This window comes from Thamnophis sirtalis, unplaced genomic scaffold, assembly GCF_051295495.1.
Source record: "Thamnophis sirtalis isolate CommonGarterSnake01/CBP01778 unplaced genomic scaffold, rThaSir2_p1.2 scaffold_1, whole genome shotgun sequence".
Lineage (NCBI taxonomy): Eukaryota > Metazoa > Chordata > Lepidosauria > Squamata > Natricidae > Thamnophis > Thamnophis sirtalis.
Window position 1 is genome coordinate 25260399 of NW_028261381.1, and position 20632 is coordinate 25281030.

At 39.2% G+C, this 20632-nt stretch overlaps 1 protein-coding gene across 1 annotated transcript in view; it reads left to right on the plus strand.

Annotated features, from left to right (window-relative positions):
• LRP2 (LDL receptor related protein 2) overlaps window positions 1-20632 on the plus strand; it is a 156741-nt gene that overhangs the window by 60733 nt on the left and 75376 nt on the right. Inside the window, exons 20-31 of the mRNA XM_087709396.1 lie at window positions 262-399; window positions 1829-2110; window positions 3989-4228; window positions 4500-4619; window positions 5632-5748; window positions 7118-7495; window positions 12570-12818; window positions 13655-13866; window positions 14256-14440; window positions 15601-15829; window positions 16546-16723; window positions 18403-18531. Of these exons, the coding sequence (XP_087565522.1) occupies window positions 262-399; window positions 1829-2110; window positions 3989-4228; window positions 4500-4619; window positions 5632-5748; window positions 7118-7495; window positions 12570-12818; window positions 13655-13866; window positions 14256-14440; window positions 15601-15829; window positions 16546-16723; window positions 18403-18531 (2457 nt within the window). The remainder of the gene's footprint in view (window positions 1-261; window positions 400-1828; window positions 2111-3988; window positions 4229-4499; window positions 4620-5631; window positions 5749-7117; window positions 7496-12569; window positions 12819-13654; window positions 13867-14255; window positions 14441-15600; window positions 15830-16545; window positions 16724-18402; window positions 18532-20632) is intronic.

Below are 20632 nucleotides of genomic sequence, written 5' to 3' on the forward strand. Positions count from 1 at the left end.
GGGAAGCAACTAGAGTCTAACCCTCTTCTCAGATGCCAAAATAGGATAACATTGAGTAAAAAAAAAAAATCCCACTTCTAGGGTGGTGTAATATTCCTACTTTTCCACTGCAGTCCATGTGCCTGAAAAAAAAAACAATCTAAAGGAAAATGACTCTAGCCATGCAGAAGTTGGTTATTCCTAGTTTTCCTTCCTTAAACAAATGGGTACTTCTGTCCTTCAAGCAGAATAATAATAATGTTTGTTTTGTTGGGGTTGCAGGTTATGCATACTTTACAGATTGGAGGCTTGGTGGAATAGTTCGAGTTCGAAAGTCTGATGGAGGAGAAATGCTTGTCATCAGGAGAGGAATCAATAACATAATGCATGTGAAAGCATACAATGCTCAGTCTCAAATAGGTAGGCTTATTTGTCACACAAAATAAGTATATGTATGTATGTATGTATGTATGTATGCATGCATGCATGTATGTGTATATATCTGTATGTATAAATGTGCAGGTAGTCCTCGACTTACAACCAATTGAGCCCAACATTTATGTTGTTAAGTGAGACATTGGTTAAGTGAGTTTTGCCCCATTTTATGACACTTCTTGCCACAGTTGTTAAGTGAATCACTGCAGTTGATAAGTTAGTAACCAAGTTGTTAGGTGAATCTGGCTTCCCTATTAACTTTGCTTGTCAGAAGGTCACAAAAAGTGATCACATGACCTGGGGACAAAGCAATGGTCATAAATGTGAACCAGGTGCCAAGTGTCTGAATTTTGGGGGTGCTGCACAGATCATAACTGTAAAAAACAGTCATAAGTCACTTTTTTTCAGTGCCAATGGAATTTTCCACGGTCACGAAATGGAACTGTTGTAAACTGTTGTAAATTGTTGTAAATTGAGGACTACCTGTATCCTTTTTGATAACACGATTGCATATTAAAGTTTAACTGTTTGCAAAATTAAGTTCAGTTTCAGCTAAGGTTTTTAGACAGGTCAGGAGTTATGTGTTCTTAATTCTGAGACAGTCAATCTTGCTACATTTTAATCTTGTGTGTAAGTATTTATATTTATTACACACCGATAGAGCTATTAATAAAGCAAAAAATAAAACAAAACCACCAACCTTATTCAATGTTGATTCTATCCAATTTAGTACAGATGTTACTGTTCAAAATAGAGCCAAACAAAGGCTAATCTAGAGGACTGAAACAGAATGCCACTTCTTGTTTTTTTAAATCATTGGAGAAATGATATGAATTCTGAGATGCCAATAGAATTACTTTTTCTTGCATCTAGGATCTTATAATCTTCTAGAATCTAGAAGCATAAAAAGCTGATTTTGATTTCATTTTAGCCACTACATTCACATCTTTAAGCATAAATAAATTATTGATTCCACAAAAAGCCAAATAATGAATTTATGCTTTAATTTTTTTAACAGACGACCAGTAATTTAAATGGCAGAGAGTAAAATAATGTAATTGTCCAATAGAAAGTCTGAGTATGTGTAGTGAAGCTACACATTAAAGTACACAATATTACAGAAGCGTGTGTAGCATGGCCTCCTTAATAATGTATGTCAACCTCTCTTTGAAATAAATGAAGCTCAAAGGTCTTTAATTTTGGTTGTGTTATACTTTCATTTCCCCCCCATACACTGCTTACTTCTCCAGTGAGTAAGTAATAAATGAATATAAGTATGTATTTGTGTGTGCGTGTGTGGGTGTGTGATGCAGCTGAAAAAAATAATCCATAACAATCTATAACAAATCCACAACAAATAAATTGTAATCCTTCTTTCACATTTGGATATTTGTTTTTCATGATATTTTTGAAGGCTCCAACTTCTGCAATAGAGCAACAAATCCTAATGGGGACTGCAGCCATTTCTGTTTCCCAGTCCCCAATTTTCAGAGGGTTTGTGGCTGCCCTTATGGAATGAAGCTAAGCTCCAATCAGATCACCTGTGTGGAAGATCCATCCAACGAGCCTCCCACTTTGCAATGTGGTTCTTACTCTTTTTCTTGTGGCAACGGCCGATGCGTGCCCAGGTTCTATCAGTGTGATGGTGTGGATGACTGTCATGACAACACTGATGAACAAAACTGTGGATCCTTAAGTAAGTGTTGGTTACAGATCCAAAAATGATATTGTTAAAAAAAAATGTGATGGGTATCCATGTCTGAAAAGCATTGATGTTGTTGAGTATATAAACAAATGATGAACACAATAGTTTATCAAACACCCACCTTCTGACATAGCGATGTTGAGAATAAAAAGAATTATAAGAGTGCAAAGATGAAAAATTGTGACAGATCTGATTCCTGAGTAGTGATATATTGGTGCACTCTAACCACTGGTGGCGCAGTGGTTAGAGTGCAGTACTGCAGGCTATTTCTGCTGACTGCTGGCTGCCTGCAATTTGGCAGTTCGAATCTCACCAGGCTCAAGGTTGTCTCAGCCTTCCATCCTTCCGAGGTTGGTAAAATGGGGATTCAGATTGCTGGGGGCAATAGGCTGACTCTGTAAAACCACTTAGAAAGGGCTGTAAAGCACTGTGAAGCAGTATATAAGTCTAAGGGCTATTGCTATCAGGTAGTAAGTATTTGCACAATCTGGCCATCCATTTCCCCATTTTTTAAATTTGATTTTTTTTTCCATACCAGGTCACTTGCCACCACCTACCTCCTGTTGTTTGCATTATAATCGCAGAAAACAATGTAGTCAAGATAAGCATCCGCAAAATATAACCTTTTGCTGGGATAGTCAATGGAGAGTCCGTTGGGCCAATAGATCTGGGCTGACTCTGTAAACCGCTTAGAGAGGGCTGTAAAAGCACTGTAAAGCGGTGTATAAATCTAAGTGCTATTGCTATAGATGCCATTTAAATACTTTGTCTCTAAGAGGCTTGTCTCTTTTGTCTTCTTGAGGGCTGGGCTTCAGCTCACATTATTTCCTGCTACATGGCATTTAGTCATACAATAAGAAATTATGGAAGCTGCAATCCAACACATCTGGTCAGCCCAAGACTGGGGCAATATATTGTATAAAACATTCCACTACTAATGTGGATTCAAAAAGTTACATTATATCAGAACTGGTTTACAGTCTAATGTTCTTTCTGGTTTTAATCTTCCTTTGAAAATAAGTATTTTGGTTACATAAAACTTAAATTAAGTATAGAGAACTAGGGACATGCAGAAATACTTGTAAATTGTTTTTAAGATTAAACTTTTCAGTTTAATATGCTTGAGTAAGATGTAACAGTACTATTAATACAGCTTTTGATAATGTTTGCTCTTAGAATTACAAAAACACAGCTTTAAGAAGGTTTCAGAGAAAAAGTTCTGAAAAGTAAGAACAATGAGAAGAACTTGAACATGATGAGAAACTTTGGGACTTGAGTTTATCACTAGAAATTAATTCACATTTTAAAACTACTGTTTTTTATTGAATGTTGATGGGACTTATATCAAACATTTCTATTTTGCATTTCTTCAAGTAAATTCTATATATTAATCCACAAGCTTTAAAGGGCATAATTGTTTGAAATATTTCAGACATTCATGTTTCTTCCAGAACACCTGGCTATTATATGTTCAGCAAAATTTTATAGATTCCAGATTTTTTCTCATAATGTTACCAGTATGTAATAATAATAATAACACCAGTTTTATATACTTTAATACATATGTTGAATGCCTTTGCATGTCACGAATGTCTTTCATCACAAAAGTTGTCATTTACAAAGTGATGCACACATAGATAATCCTGGTAATTTTGGGCAACACCATGACTCATAGATATTTATAATCTCTACATAAACATTTGCAATGATCTTATGAAGTGGTCTTCATATAATCCAAGGAGATTCAATGGATTCTTTTCTTTTCTTTCAATAATAACTGTGGAAACAATCATTGGTAGTTCTTAGCCTGTGTGGAAGTCATAGCATATTGTAGAAAACTCTCAATTTGTTTTATTTTATTTTGCTCAGATAATTCTTGTGCTACATCAGCCTTCACCTGTAGAAATGGCCAGTGCATTCCCGCTCGGTGGCGATGTGATAAGCATAATGACTGCTTAGATAATAGTGATGAACTTCATTGCCCTACACAGGGCCCAACATCATGTCCCACAAACCTGTTCACTTGTGATAACAGCAAATGCATTCCCAAACTCTGGCTTTGTGATACTGATAATGATTGTGGCGACGGGTCAGATGAAAAGAACTGCAGTAAGTATAAGAAAGAGGTGGACTCCATAAGTTGTAGCCATGTGGATGTGTTTGTATTGTAAGTCTCAGAATTCTTAGCGATACAGGCTATGGCCAGGGCTTTTAGGAGCTGTAGGTCTTAAACAAGGGGAGGGCGCAGTTTTTCTCATTTTACTCTAGAACATTTGGGAAAAAAGTGATTATTTGTGTATATGTTTGTGGGTAGTGGTGAGTGCATGCATGAAAGATATTGTATTAAATTGGACCTATTTTTAAAAAATTGTATTTATAGCCTTCACAGATGCATGTGAATTCGGTCAGTTTCAGTGTCCTGATCACAGGTGCATTGACGCATCTTATGTTTGTGATGGAGATCAAGATTGTGTGGATGGAGCAGATGAACATGATTGCAGTTAAGTATCAGATCAGTTGCTTTCTATTTTTTTAAAGTTATGCTGATTCAACATAATCACTATAAACAATAAACTTATAAGAACTTAGCAGATAAAACTAAGTACTATAAGAACAGATAGTTGTTCAGATACTGGGACTTCTCCATATCTTCCCCTGAGGCTGGAATAAGACAATAAACCATGGCTTTTATTGTTGCTGTATTCCTTTACTCTCCCAAATCAAAAAATCTATTGTGTCCTCTTTGAAGTCAAAAAGATTGAAAGGCAATGCTCAGAATTTTCCTAATTTTTCCAATATATCTGAAACTGGATAAAGGTAGAGACCCGTGATGGTGAACCTATGGCATGCGTGCTGGAAGTGGCACACAAAGCCATTTCTCCAGGTACGTGAGCCATTGTCCGTTGCTCTTCTGGGTTCTGGCGTGCCGGCCAGCTGGTTTCACACATGGCAGCGTGTGCTGGGTGATTTCTCTTCTAGTTTCTGGCACGCACATGTGCACCACCCAGCTGCTCTTTGTGCACGCATGCACAAACTGGAAGACCAGGTGGCCGGTATGCATGCACACGCCACAAACTGGAATATCATCTTTCTGGCACGTACTTCCGCGGCTGCTCTTCCGGTTTCCGACGCGTGCACACGCTCCCGTTTTGGCACTTGGTGCCAAAAAGGTTTGTCAACACTGGTATAGTTCATTTCTCTCCAGTCTCCAGTCTAATGAAAATATTTTGGGATCATTAGATGCTCCAAAGAGAAAATGTATACATTGTACAGTTAGATTGCTTTGACACTGTAATGAAATTACCCTCAGAATTCCTCACTTTGTGTGAGAGCTCTTTAGAAGCTCTTGAACTTCAGATGCAGTGATCCAACTATGTAACTTCTTCCTTTGGATACAAAGAAAGAAAGAGAGCGAGAGTTCTTTGTACTGTTTCCTATTGTGTTCTCACTCTTTAGTATGACTAATATCAACTTGCTTAAAATTCTCATGCTTCTTTTCTGTTTTACTGTAGTCTACAACTGTACTTCTACTGAGTTTAAGTGTGCAAGTGGAAACCAGTGTATTCGGAACTATTACCGGTGCGATGGTGTTTTTGACTGCAATGATCATTCTGATGAAGCTGGTTGTCGTAAGTATAAACAAATCAATTTCCGTATTATTAATGAAGTGCACTTTACGAAAAAGGGTTAGAAAGTCCTGCTCCAGCCAAGAGGAAATGGTGGCAATACCTGATATTTATGCACCATAATGTAATCTTCTTAGTGACAACATGACATGGGATTAGTGGTTATGCATCTTCTGGGAAATAGATTTACAGTTTTAGAAACAAGTATAATTCAGATGTAATGCCTTATGAGAATTTTTTCCCACTGATTTAAATGATTAGATTCAGAGTCTAAAAATAAAGATTAACCCCACTGAAAACAATGCCAATAGGAGAAAAATATATTTGACTAAATAAAAATAGTTAATTACGACAAAGCATAGGTACTATAATCATTATTTCAATATATTTAATGATCATATGCTGCCCGTGTGCATTTTAATACATGCAGACATTTCTTTCTTAAAACTTTTTTCTCAAAAGTATGTTATATCCCTTGTTGCACATTGCAACCACATAAATTTTCTCAAGTAGAAATATCCTCTCTAAAGAATGCCCTTCCGCACATGCATTTTCTTTTTCTTTTTAATTCAGTAATTCATATCAGAAATAGCAATAGCCCTTAGACTTATATACCTCTTCACAGTGCTTTTGACAGCCCTCTCTAAGCGGTTTACAGAGTCAGCCTGTTACCCCCAACAATCTGGGTCCTAAATAATTAATGATCACTGCCTTTCAAAACATATTAGATATTGATTTCAGAATGCAGGTACAAACACATACACACAGACACAAAGAGAGAGAGACAGAGAGGCAGAAATTAAAAGTATAAACAACAATTTTCCCCTTCCTCCTGGAACCTCTTTGTATGCTATCCACATCTGTTCAAAAGGGGTGAAAGATCCTTTTGATCATATGTAAGGGGCAGGCACTTGGAGAGCAAGAGTCCTAAATTTTCAGCGAGTGGCAGATATTCTTATCCAATTGGATGCAGTCCTATACTATACCATGGAATGACTATACATTCAGTAAATTACTGGGTAGGTTTTATATTTAAAAATAGAGTTAAGTTCTTTGAAGAGTTCAACTCATATAAAGATCTTCTAAATGCTATTTGTTGAAATTGAACTCCACCCCCACATAATATTTGCTTTACTACATGTGCAAATGAGCCTTGGTGTTAATACTTCCAGGTAAACTACACAATTTGCTGTTTGCTTTTTGCCTTGATGGGGTCAACACTTTGTTAGCAGTATCGCTTTAGTGATTCTTAAAGATCAAGACTTACATTTATTCTTGATTGTCTGGTTACTTTTGCCTTGTTTGCTGAGGATGAAGGATGGTTGATTAATAACAATCGGAATAATCTCTGCATCCTTAATGTGACTTCCAGCTACAAGACCTCCTGGAATGTGCCACCAGACTGAATTCCAGTGTCAATCAGATGGCAACTGTATCCCAGCTAGTTGGGAATGTGATGGTCACCCAGATTGCGTGGATGGCTCTGATGAACATCACAGGTGTCCACCTAGGACCTGTCCGCCTTCTCTTTTCCGCTGTGACAATGGAAACTGCATCTTTCAAGCTTGGGTTTGTGATGGCGACAATGATTGCCGGGATAGGAGTGATGAGAGGGACTGCCCAACCCAGCCTTTCCGGTGCCCCAGTTGGCAGTGGCAATGCCCAGGTCACAGTATATGTGTAAATCTCAGTAAAGTATGTGACAATCTTGCTGATTGCCCTAATGGAGCTGATGAATCACCCCTATGCAGTAAGTATATATTTAATGTACAGTGCAAAGAAAGCCTTCAAAACCTACTTGACAAAGTCACTTAAATATCATTGCTTAACCTCATAGGTTTATGGTAAAAATGCAAAAAGAAAACTATATCTTACGAAGTTCTGACTTTTCGGAAAAGGGCTCTTGGATTATATTATTATGAATGAGGTCATTCCTCATTTTTATTCTCTCACTAAATGCATGCAATAGGGGAAGCTGAGAGAAAAAGACTGGCCCAAAGGACCTGCTGAATTGTTTGGGGCTGTTTTTCACCCTCCCCAGCCTCCGGAGGCTTTCCTGAAGCCTGGGGATGGCAAAAATGGCCTCCCTGGCCGCCCCGGATGCACCTCCGGAAGCTGGAAACGGATCATTTCTGAACTTCCTGTTGGCCCATTGGGCCTCTTTTTCTCCTTTCCCAGCCTCTGGAGGCTTTCTTAAAGCATGGGGAGGGTGAAAATGGCCTAGCCCAGCCCTCAGGAAGGCTGAAAATCAGCTGGCTGGTGTGTGCATGCATACTGGAGCTGATGGCTGGTGTGCCAGCAAATATTGTTCCGTGTGTACATAGATTCACCATCACGGGTATAGTTGGACTTGAATCCAAATTTCCCTGGTTTCAGCCCAACAGTCTTCATGACTGCATCATATTGAAATAAAAAAAAAATATTGCATATAGTTTTCTGATTGCTGGAAATAGCATTTAGATAGTAGCTAATTTGGCCTGTGTGATCAGTGGCTAACTTGCTGCAAATGCAAACACGTTTGAGTATGCTTTTTATGAATGCGTTACTTAGGACACTTAAACTTTAGTATGTTTCACTTCGGGCTTTACTATTCATTTCTTTAAAAACATGCTATGTTTATAATTTAAAACTGGGACTTAATCAGTAGTTGCTTTTAATTTAAATCAAATTTAAGCCAATCTTTAATATTTCCTTTAATATTTCTAACTTTTATCTGATTTTAATCTTCAAATTTGCAAGTGGCAGAAGTAACGTTGGTATTGATTACTGACAATGTTGATTTAAACTTAATTCTAACTTCTTTCTTTCTCTCCTTCCTTTTTCTAATCAATCAATGCACAATCTCAGATGAGCCTCAGCCAGGTATGACGCTAAAATCATATTAGATTCACAGCTTAATAGATTCAGATTGCATGTGAAATGAATGATTGTTTACAAAAACAGGGACATTTGCTTTGATTGAGATTGTTCTTTCAGAATTGCGTATTTCAGTGTAAGAACTCTACTAGATCAGAGTAAGAGCTCATCAAAGCGAGCTTTTTGTGTCTTCCTTGACCTATTAGATGCCCTTAAGAAATCCTTAAGCAAGACATGAGCATAGTAAAATGGTTTACTTGTGTTCCCTGTTCTCTGACTTACCGTATTTTTCAGAGTATAAGATGTACCTTCCCCCCCCCCCAAAAAAAGAGGGTGAATTCTTATACATTGAATACAGCATTTTTGGCCTCCCAAAATGGATGTGCAGGAGGTTTGGGAGGTTTGCAAAGTGCTCCTGGGGTCCGGGGAGGCCAAAAATGGGCTGTTTTTGCTCGCTTTTGCCTCCCCAGCCCCCAGGACCACTCTACAAGCCTCTCAAAGCCTCTGCATGCCCTTTTTTGTTGTTGCAAAAAATAAGGCATGCAGAGGGTTTGGGAAGCCTGCAGAGTGCAAAAACCTTTTTTTAGATTTACCTGTTCAAAATCACGGTGCGTCTTATACTCCAGTGCATCTTATAATCCAAAAAATACGGCATTTATTAGGTGATTATTTTATTAGGAATCAGCCATAATACTCCTTGTATTACCAACCAATCACCTTTTCAGATAACAGTCAACTCATCCTCCTTGTATGTCACGTTCTTTGACATCTCTTAATTCAAATGTAATTCTTTTTTTGAAAGCACAGTTATTTATTAAGAAGAATGGGATGGCTTTCCAAGAATTTCAGAAACTGAATCATTTCCCATCTGCAACCAATAAATTCCAAAGTACATTCGGATGGAATTTTCCTTATTTTTGTTGATTGCCATTCTGCGAACAAGTGAATTTGTGTGTCTTGCTGCTCTTGATGAAGGAACTTCCATATGGTCATTTATTAAACCACGTCTTGAAATCTTATCAGTCTGGGAGACAAACATGACTATGATCCAGATATCTTCTTCTTCCTAGCGTATTCCCACAGGTGCACGGTCCCCTTTTTGGATCATTGAATGCCACTTTACACGGTCTACAGGGCACAGGCCCACATCTTGCATATCTTTGTTGATGGTATCTTGCCATCTCTGTTTTGGATGCCTACGAGGTCACTGGCCACTGACTTCTAGTTGGTAGGCAGTCTTGGCTATGATGGAAGGTATTGCTCTCTGGACATGTCCATACCAGCAAAGTCGGCCTTCTCTCATCTCTAATTGGTGCCACACTAAAGTGTTGTTGAATTTGTGATGTGGTCAGGAAGGGAGATGCCTGATATCCAATGGAGCATCTGCATTTCTATGGCATGGAGATAGATTTTGGTCCCCATTGTTGCTGCCAAGCATTCAGTGCAACAGGGCAGATTTACAAGATTTATCTTGTAAATCTTAAATTTAATGATTCAATTATGATCCAGAGATGCCTCTACAAAATTTTAATCTATTTCTATGTATACGTAGGAAACCAGTTGTTTCATTTCAGATGTAGCTTGTTCTCATATTCCAAGCACCCCAATATTTGGTGGAAGGGGGAGAGCATATGACCTTCTTTTCATTTAGGAGGCATCCCAGTATTAATGAATATGTTCTCTGACCTAGGCTTCCTTAAAAAGCATGAAGCAGACTCTTGGTCCCAGCAAAACCTCTTTTATTTACATGACTGTGCAACACTTGGCACAGAGTCTCTTATAGTCACAAACAGAACTTTCCATGCTTGAAACGAAGGAATGAATTGTTTCCTGCAAAAGCCCCCTCCCCATTCACTCCTCTTTTGTTTCCTATGGGAGAGGCCAATTGGGCTTTACTCCCAAGTTGACCCTGCTTTCTTAATTGTTCTTGTCTTCTGGCAGCTTTGCGCATGCGCACACTGGGAACAGGCTCCAACTGTTCCTCTGCCTCACTGCTGTCTAGCTCCCTCTCTGCCTCCAACACAGAGCCCTCGTCTGAGCTTCCCTCAGCCCCTAGGACTGGCCCATGTTCCTCCCCAACCTCCTCACTGTCCGACTCTGCTGCCAGCTTTGCTGGCTGCTAGCGGCCACAACAGAATAGGCTTTGCAGGGCTGTGGTTTTGAAGGTCTGTAAACAATATGGCCCCCAACTGTAAAAATGTTGCCTTCTGAAAGAAAGAGTAGTGAGTTAACATTGCATGTCTGATAAGGACAGGCTTCAATCAAATCTGTCACTTAAAAGCCTCAAACCAACTTTCTATCCCCAAATTGACAAGACTCAACTATGAAACTAGACAGATTCTTTGTTGGAAGGAGAAACCTCCTTCCTCTTCAAGCCCAAATACTGAACGTCTCAGGACATTTTGTCACAGAGTGTAATGGCATTAATCCATGGGTGCCCAGATGTGCAGTGATGTATCCCATGGCTTCTGTTAAATTCTATATGCCACTTTATATTTCTTGTTTAAATGTAAATGATTCTCAGTAAATGAGAATGCAGAGTGTTGTTGAAGGTCAATGTTTATGGAGGTTCTCAGCCATCTAGGTCATGGTTGTCTCAAAGGTGCTTTCAAAAAGACAACTAGGCTTCCTTGATTTTTCTTGAAGATGTTAATGACTGATTGACTGCAAACAGTATAAATCTTTTCCATTCCTCTTCAGTTAGTTAGAACTGAAGAAGTTTCTTGGATGAGAAGTGAGAACCGAAAGTTTCCAAGCAAAATAAAGTTGCCTTTTTGAAAGTACCTTTGGGGCTGTTGAAGGTCCAACTTTAAATAGCATCTTCACTTGTGAGGCTTTGTTAGATCCCAAAGGGAATCTAAGAAAATTACAATTATTGGTAGCCTGATGCTTTGTTGTCCTTTCCAACATGCCCCCTGCCCCAAAAATTGGAAGCAAAACAAAGTACTCTAAAGAAATAGAGAGTATTGCTACATGGAATAGGGGACACAAGATACCAGTTTACCTTATGCTCAATGCTCATTTTATGTGCATTTTAATGGGTCTTAAAAATTCAAAAGATGCCCACTAGCTAAACAAGTCTGGGGACCTCACTTTCATGTAAAGTGTGGAATGCTGCAGCCTGCCCTTTATATTCTAGCCATGGTCACATAAGCTAAGGAGAGGCAAAAGGCAGCTAAAATTATCCAAGGTTTGTTTGCATTCACTTTTGTTGCAGAATGACTTCTTGACTTTGGTTTGAAAACCCCATCTTAAATGCTATTTTCTTTTGGCGTATGTGGTTGTGTAATTAGGCCTAGAATTACTGTAACCGCTAATTTAAATGATCTCTTTTTTGTACTAGAATGTGGTCTGGTTCTTGCCTATTGAATCCCACTACACAATAACGAGTAACTTGCCTTCTCTGTTTACAATGCTTCAAAAAAACTTGCTTTGTTTTGCTGTTATTAAGGCCAAAGGGCATTAAATAGAGCTGAGCATCCTCTGACTATTCATTCGGAAGACACAAAACATCAGCTATCAGTCACTGTGGCTGTTTTTCCCTTGCCACATTGCTTTTTGCAGTGAGGAAAAGGAAAGGAAAGCAGACAAAACAGAAAAGGGCGGTCCCTGCTCAGTGAAATGGCAAAGCAGCTCCTTGGGGGCAGTTGGGTAAAGATGTGGCTCATGACAAGATGCTGTATTGCCTTGGCTATAGAGGGAAGAGGGGTTCCTAAGGCAAGATGAAGTGGGAGCTCCCATCAGTGTGGAAACACTCCCCTCCAGCTCTAGAGAAAGGCTGCACAATTACCATGTTCCATCTACTAAAGACTTACCCATTTCATGGTCACACAGTACATAGTGTCAATCTTGAATGGGTGCAGCAGTAGCATGCAGTGAGGTCCATAGGATGGTGATTTGAAAGACTCAAGCCATGAATTAAGAACAGGTGACCTATGTTCATATCACTCTCTCCAACTTATTTGCAGACCAGGAGACCTGCTTGGATAATAATGCAGGCTGCACGCATGGATGCATTCAGGGCCCCTTTGGAGCCCAGTGCTCCTGCCCTTTCGGCTACCAACTCGCCAACGATTCAAAGACCTGTGAAGACATTAATGAATGTGACTCTCCTGGATTTTGTAGCCAACACTGCCACAATGAAAGGGGATCATTCAGGTGTTACTGTGATGATGGCTACATCTTAGAATCCAATGGGAAGACATGCAAAGTAACAGGTGAGGAATGCCCTAATTATAAGGTGATAGGAACAGACACAAATACATAATCATATCCTGGCTATTCTTACCCAGTGAGACCTTTAACATTAAAAATTGTCCACTCATTTGAATATAGGCTACTAGCACTAGGATATTCATAAGGCAGATTATAATTGCAGTCACCTTTACAAATTTGATTACATCAGAAGTTATTGCGTGTTGTGTACACAGAGAATTATGATATGTTCGAGGTGTCAAGATGTCCAGTTGCTAAACATTAACATAATCAGTGTCCTATGTAAGCAAGTATTTTTGCTTCAGGGAGTCATATGTACAATGGGACTCTTTATGGCTCAGGTGGCATAGAACAATTGCTTAACATATTCTATTGTAGAACACAAGAGACTAACCTAGACTGAGTTGGCCTAATAATTCATCTAGCTCTTTAGATTTCACAGCTCAGCTTGGAAGTGCCAGGTTTAAACCGGAGATTATTGGCATGCACACTGTGTATTTAGCCCTCCTTATAGCAATGGTCCCCAATCTTTTGGGCACCAGGGACTGGTTCCAAGGAGAGAGGTTTTTCCATTGACTGGAAGCGGTGTGGCTTTGCCTGCAACCCGCAGATGGGACTTCGCTTGTTTGCATGGCCTAATTTCATGAACCAGGGTTTTGGGATCCCTGCCCTATAGCATCATGAAATTATGGCTTTTAAAAATACTGTGTATTAAATAATGTGTATTTAATGCATGTACTGTGTATTAAAATTATATATCATATATGCCTTTATGAAATGGAATGCCTTCTAGATGTAGATAGTTTAAAGGTTTGTTTTTAATTGCCTGTTTTTGCAGAATCTGGGAATCTTCTCTTGATGGTGGCAAGCCGTAACCAAATTGTCGTTAATAACATAACTTCCCAGGGCCAGCGCATTTTTTCCTTGATTCGAGATGGAAGGAACATTGTAGCTCTTGATTTTGATTCAGTGACTGATAGAATCTTTTGGTCTGATATTAGCCAGGACAAGATTTGGAGTGCTTACCAGAATGGAACAGACCGAAAAGTAGTAAGTATCTTGCTGATTTAAGATGGTGATTGCACGTCCAAATTTTATGGAGCTCTAAGTGCGTCTGGGGGTTCATGCAAACTATTCCGTAAATAAATACATGTAGAAGGATTAGGGCCAGTGAACACATGCTATAGTGGAGACTCCTTAGTAAGCGATCCCTGTTCCTTGAAAATATGTTGATTTTGTTCATAAATATTCATTTTAGACTAAGAATTATCATTTTTTAGAGAGATGAGAGAATTTCACTTTAGTTAGTCTTGCCACGGAGGAGGAGATAAATAATACATGTTTCCCATCTTTTATAAAATGCAAACTAACTTGAATCCTTTTCAATAATAAAATATTACAAGGATGCCAATATAATGGGTTTCCATGACTTTGTGCAGGTATTTGACAGTGGTGTCACAGTTACAGAAAGCATCGCAGTGGATTGGATAGGCCGCAACCTTTACTGGACAGACTATGTCTTGGAAACAATTGAAGTCTCCAGACTTGATGGAAGCCATCGGACTGTTCTGATCAGTGAAAATGTGACGAACCCAAGAGGTCTTGTCTTAGATCCCAGAACCGAGTAAGATTTTTAAACATTGGCTTTAAGCATGCATAATTGTTGTTATGTCTTTTGTAGTGACATGCAATAAGAAATAATTTTGATCAGTGGCCCTCTTTGGAATGGGCATTATAGCAAATAATTATGAAACAAATGAACTTTAGGATTGTTGTAACATGATTGTAGGCATTCATGTTTCCAAATCACTTGATTGCATATCATAAATTTGTGGAACATCGGAGTACATTTGGATGCCACCAGTTGTCTTCTGAGTTGTAGCAAAACTCTGATGCACAATTCAATTAATGATAGCAAATTACAGAATCACACCTAATTTGGGAACTAGAAGGTCTATTTATACTACATGGCCACCTTAAATATACTCCAGTGTAAGGAAGTGTGAACAAGCTGAGAATGTTTCGCTGGTTGTCAAATTCTATAGTCCAATATGTTTCAGCAGCATTATTATTATTCCCATATTGCAGATAGCGGACGAAACCTAAAGGGCCACCTTGATCCAGTGGTTAAGGCACCAAGTTAGAAAGCCAGTTCTAGTCCCACCTTAGTCATGAAAGCTACTTGGGTGACCTTGGGCCAAAGTCTCTGATCCCAACTCACCTCACAGGGTTGTTGTGATGGGGAAAAAATAGGCAGAGGAAGGCATATCAGATCTGCACACTGCTTCGAGTTGTTTGTAAACATAATAAAGGCGGAATATAAATTAAAAAAAATAAAAAATAAAAACACTGAGGAATAATAGCTTGGCTAATGCTGGGTAGTGACAGAGGTGAGATGTGAACCAGGAGCTTCCAGATTGTTTGTTTGTTTGTTTTGTTTATTATATTTATATGCTGCCCTTTTCCCCCGAAGGGGACTCAGGGCGGCTCACAACTCAAACCAGGGAAGGGGGATACAGACAAAAAATTAAAAAACGACACATAACAATGCATAATTTAAAACACACAACAGTCATACCATTCGAGACGGGGGCAACAGCTCTTTAGCCCCAGGCCTGTCGGAACAGCCAGGTTTTAAGGGCTTTGCGGAAGGCCTGGAGGGTGGTGAGGGTTCGAATCTCCACGGGGAGTTCGTTCCAGAGGGTCGGAGCAGCCACAGAGAAGGCTCTTTATAGATTTATAGAGCTAAACATCTTTCTACCATTAACCTGTTGTTTTCTGCAGTGGTCATGTGATGTTTTGGACAGACTGGGGTCAGAATCCCCGAATCGAAAGAGCAAGTATGGATGGCACGTTACGAACGACCATTGTCAGCAATAAGATCTATTGGCCCAATGGACTCTCCATCGACTATCCCAATAAGCTCTTATATTTTGCGGATGCTTATCTTGACTACATTGATTTCTGTGATTATAATGGAAACAACAGGAGGCAGGTGGTGGCAAGTGACCTGGTATGGAAAAAAGTCAAATTTAAAAAATGGGGAAATGGATGGCCAGATTGTTCAAATATTTACTATCTGATAGCAATAGCCCTTAGACTTATATACTGCTTCACAGTGCTTTACAGCCCTTCCTAAGTAGTTTTTACAGAGTCAGCATCTTGCCCCAACAATCTGGGCCCCCATTTTACCCACCTCAGAAGGGTGGAAGTTTCATTCAACCATGAGCCCTGGTGAGATTCAATCTGCAAAATTGCAGGCAACCGGCAGTCAGCAGAAGTAGCCTGCAGAATTGCATTCCAACCACCGTGCCACCATGACTCATCAAAATCATAATACCTGATTTTATACATTCAGTTGGCTGAAGCAGAGAATTTTCAGAAGAACCGGAATCTCTGTTCCATCAGGATAAATCCAGCAAGCTATCTAGTTTATTACTTCAGATTTTTGAGTGCTGGTATACAATCAGCACCTAAATTATATTATACGACTTAGGACCATGTATAAAAAAGTCCACAGCTTGTTGCCTAAAATATAATGATGCAAAGCTGTTAACGCATGTTGCGAGCCATCTTTTGTGCCATAAACTTTCCTTGAGGTTTACTTCAGCAAGGCTAGGCAGATGCCTAGAAAACTTTAATTTTCATATGACGTGTCACTTTAGGGTAACAATAGCAAGGGCGTGGAATAATAATCGAAATGTTTTATCCTTTTTTTAAAAAAAATAGATATTGCGGCATCCTCACGCACTCACTGTCTTTGAGGATTTCATATATTGGACTGACCGATACACCCATCGAGTCATCCGAGCAAACAAATGGCATGGGAGAAATCAAACAGTAATGATCTATAATGTTCATCAGCCTCTAGGGATTGTGGCTGTTCATCGTGTGAAACAACCTCCTGGTAAGATTGGCCAGTAAAAACAGCAAACAGCTCAGTCTTAAAAAGCATTTTTTATTTTTAAAAAAGCAGAACTGCAATAACAAGCTCCCTGCTTCATAATACATGTTTTTTTTCTTTTAAATATTAACTTGGATATATTAATATTAAGACTTCGATTTCTCCCAGTTTATAATGTCTGCCAGTTGAAGTTGCTGACTGATATACAGTATGTGAAAAGTTTTGCATTTGTGGTTGTGGCAACAGCAGGTTCTTGAGTGCCTGGATTTGTGTAAATTGGTGCAAAGCACTAGAAGGGAACATTTCCCTGTGGATTTGTGTATGTGTATTTGTATGTATATGAGTGATGCAGTGGCGCTCTCACCTCACAATGAGTTTGATCCTAGGTAGTGGCAGATATTTCTCTCTCTGGGCATAATGAGAATATATCTGCTGCGACCTCTGCATTGGTGACAGGAAGGGCGTCTGGCCAGTAAACACTCAGCTCCATTCAGTTGCCCCAACTCCACTCCAATGCAAGGGATGACAGGGTCCTTAAAAGACAAAAAATATTGTGTGTGTATATGCACAGTCAACAACACTTTATTGTTTAATGAAAGTGAACTATTTATACCTGCACACATAGCTGGTGAAAACCTTGTGAGAAACTGTTGGAATCTTCCAAAGGACCTTTCTACCTAATGCTTCAAGGACAAGGGATTTGTTTATCCAGTGTGAAGGCAATTCGTTTCCAATGCTTTGCTTTTCCTAATTTTTTGTTTTAACATCGTTAGAATGAGATGTTTTTCTGAGATGAGATGAATGAGATGAATTTCAAAAATTGACAGCGTGAAAAATGGTGTGACTCCTGTTAAATGATATAATCCTCCCTTCAAAATCTACTGAAAGCACATGTGCATAAAACAGCAAAGAAACAGCAAGAAGTGTTGACTCAGTTAAACGGGAGGTGGGGGGAGACAAGGGAAAAGGCAAAGTAGTTGTTTGCAGTGGCCCTGTTGACACATCAAAATGTTTAACTTTATCGTTTTGCATATTGACTCTTTATATCTATCTATCGATCCATACATACATACATATAACCATCCACCCTCCCTCCCTCCCTCCCTCGTTCCATCCATCCATCCATCCATCCATCCATCCATCCATCCATCCATCTATGAAAAGATGCAGTTTGGAGTAGTGGTTAAAACTCAAGCTAGAACCTGGGAGAGCATGAGTTCTGGTCTCACTTTGGGGGAAAAAGCCAGTTGGGTGACCTTGGGCCAGTCACTTTCTGTAAGATCTAGGAAGGAGACAAGGTAGATCACTGCTGAAGACCTTTGCCAAGAGTTTTGTCCAGTTTCTGGTAATTGAATACAATTGAATGAAAGGAGAGGTGGAAAAAAAAATCTAAGGAAAACCTTTCCTGAACTCCTGGACTAAATCCCTACTACCTGCAAGAAGACCTCCTCAACAGTTTAGAGAAATAGTTAAATCCAAAGGGGAAGAGGTCTTAAATCTTGGTCATCTGAGTAACTTTCTCCTAAAGAACCCACTCTTGCCTCCCCTGATTCTCTAGACATGGTACAAAACCTCAAGCACAATACAGTATGCAAAACTTAATGTCCCCTCTTTGACTTTGTCAAACGCTCATTTTTACTCATGAGTTTGGGTTCACGAGTGCTTTAATTTTTTTCTCCCAGGTATCAATTTCTGTGACAGATCCTACTGTAGTCACCTGTGTTTGCTTTCTTCATCGGGTCCCCGGTTTTATTCCTGTGCCTGCCCTTCTGGATGGACTCTCTCCACGGATAATGTGAACTGCATGAGAGGTGGGACCATATAAGAGAGCTCTGTTTGGGACTAAATAATGAGAAAGTGTTCTGAAGGATGTTTCCCCAACTGCAGAATGTAGAGAGGGAAAACCACTCGCAATTTGATAGCTGGTGTTATCATTACTGTATAGATCTTGTATGGTTTTTTTGCAGTAGAATCAGAAGCACTGAGGTGCTTCTAGGTTAAAAGGATTAGCTGGTGACATCACCATTATCCTAGGGATGTTCCTGGCAGGAGCTGGAGGGAAGGTTGGGTCTCGAACGCAGATTTGCTAGCCTCAGGCCCAACGTTTCAACCACTTGAGCCCCTGTGTATGAGGTGTATGATGGTGAAGGGAAAGAGGATGTTGCTGTTTTATGGAAGGAATGAAATGAGACAGAACTTTAAAAAGAAAGAATTACAAAGGAAAGAAAGGGGAGAAAAGAAAACATGGCTAGCCATACATAATCTGTGCTCTTAAGGAAAAATGCATCAAACAGCAACAGCCAGTATTTCTATCTGAAAGAACATTGTTTACATTATACTGCATAATTGCTACTAAATGATGATGGGATTGGGATATATTTACTCTATGTTTAGAGCAGTTTTCAGCTTGTTGTTGTTGTGCTAATTTTGGAACTAATGAAAGATGTATTTTAGTTAGTAAATAGGAAATTGTACAATTAATTGGAACTGGGCATGGCTAGTCTAGTGAAGAGAAGGACCAGGGAGACCTGGTAGCAGTGTTCCAATATTTGAGGACTGCCACAGAGAGGAGGGATCAAGTTATGTTCCAAACTGAAAGCCAGACAAGGAATAATGGATGGAAACTGATCAAAGAGAGATTCAACCTAGAAATGAGGAGAAATTTTCTGACAGTGAGAGCAATCCATCAATGGAACAGCTTGCTTTCAGAAGTTGTGGGAGCTTCATCACTGGAGGCTTTCAAGAAGAGATTGGATTGCCATGTGTCAGAAATGGTGTAGGGTCTCCTGCTTGGGTGGGGGATTGAACTAGATGACCTACAACGTCCCTCCTAACTCTGATAATCTGTTAATCAAGCTGCCAAGCAAAATCAGTAGGTATGTGAAAGATATTTTATGCAGTAGATTTGGGTTTTGGGAATGATATGGAAACCAAGGATACAGTAGTTCCTCTTTTCAGTGAGTGTAGTTATCTAACCATGGACAGCTCCATCTGAATTTTACCTAGGTTATAATTTAAAGCTTGTTCTGTGATGGGAGAAACCAGCTCAGTGCTCTTTTACTAGGACTGGATTTTTGTACATTTTGACTAGTTCCTGTCATCCAGACTTGGTCTTATGTGTTCTAAAATGTGCTATGATAAAGCCATATTATGATTCATGTTACGGGCTTAAGCTCATCTAGGTTTCCATTGTAATGCTCTCACAAATTTATGGGATTTCAGTGGGACTGAAACTTAAGCCTCCTAACTGGAAATAATAGTTTCCCTTTCTCTGACAAAAAGTCTTGCTTTGTTGGCTTCAACCCAGTGGGATTTATTTGCAAGCAAACCTTCAGGATTGCTTGGCAAAAAGTAAAGAAGAAATTCTAAATAATACATTGTGAGGCTGATGCTTTATGAAACACTGTAGTTGCCATTAATGATCTGTGGAAGGGAGGGGGACTTCCCTCCTGGAATTATTTATGACTCTTAAGGTTTGCTTGCATTATTTCACTTGGAAGTTCACCTACAGAAGCTCTGCCATACCATGGTTTCGTTTTTTTAATTACGTTTTTCTTTCCGTCACAACAATATTGTTAGAATAGAATTCTTTATTGGCCAAGTATGATTGGACACACAAGGAAATTTGTTTTTGGTGCATATGCTCTCAGTGTACATAAGAGAATACAATACATTCATCAAGACTAAAAAGATACAACACAGTGATAGTTAAGGTTACTAATAAGCTATCAAATTGTACTAATAAACAAATAAAACAATATAAATTGAAAGATACAAGCAACATGGTTATAGTCATAAGTGGGAAGAGATAGATATTAGGAAGGAAGAGAAGAAAAATAGTAATACAGTCTTAGTAAATTATTTAACAGTGATCTGGGAATTAGTTGTTAAGTAGAGTGATGGCATTCGGGA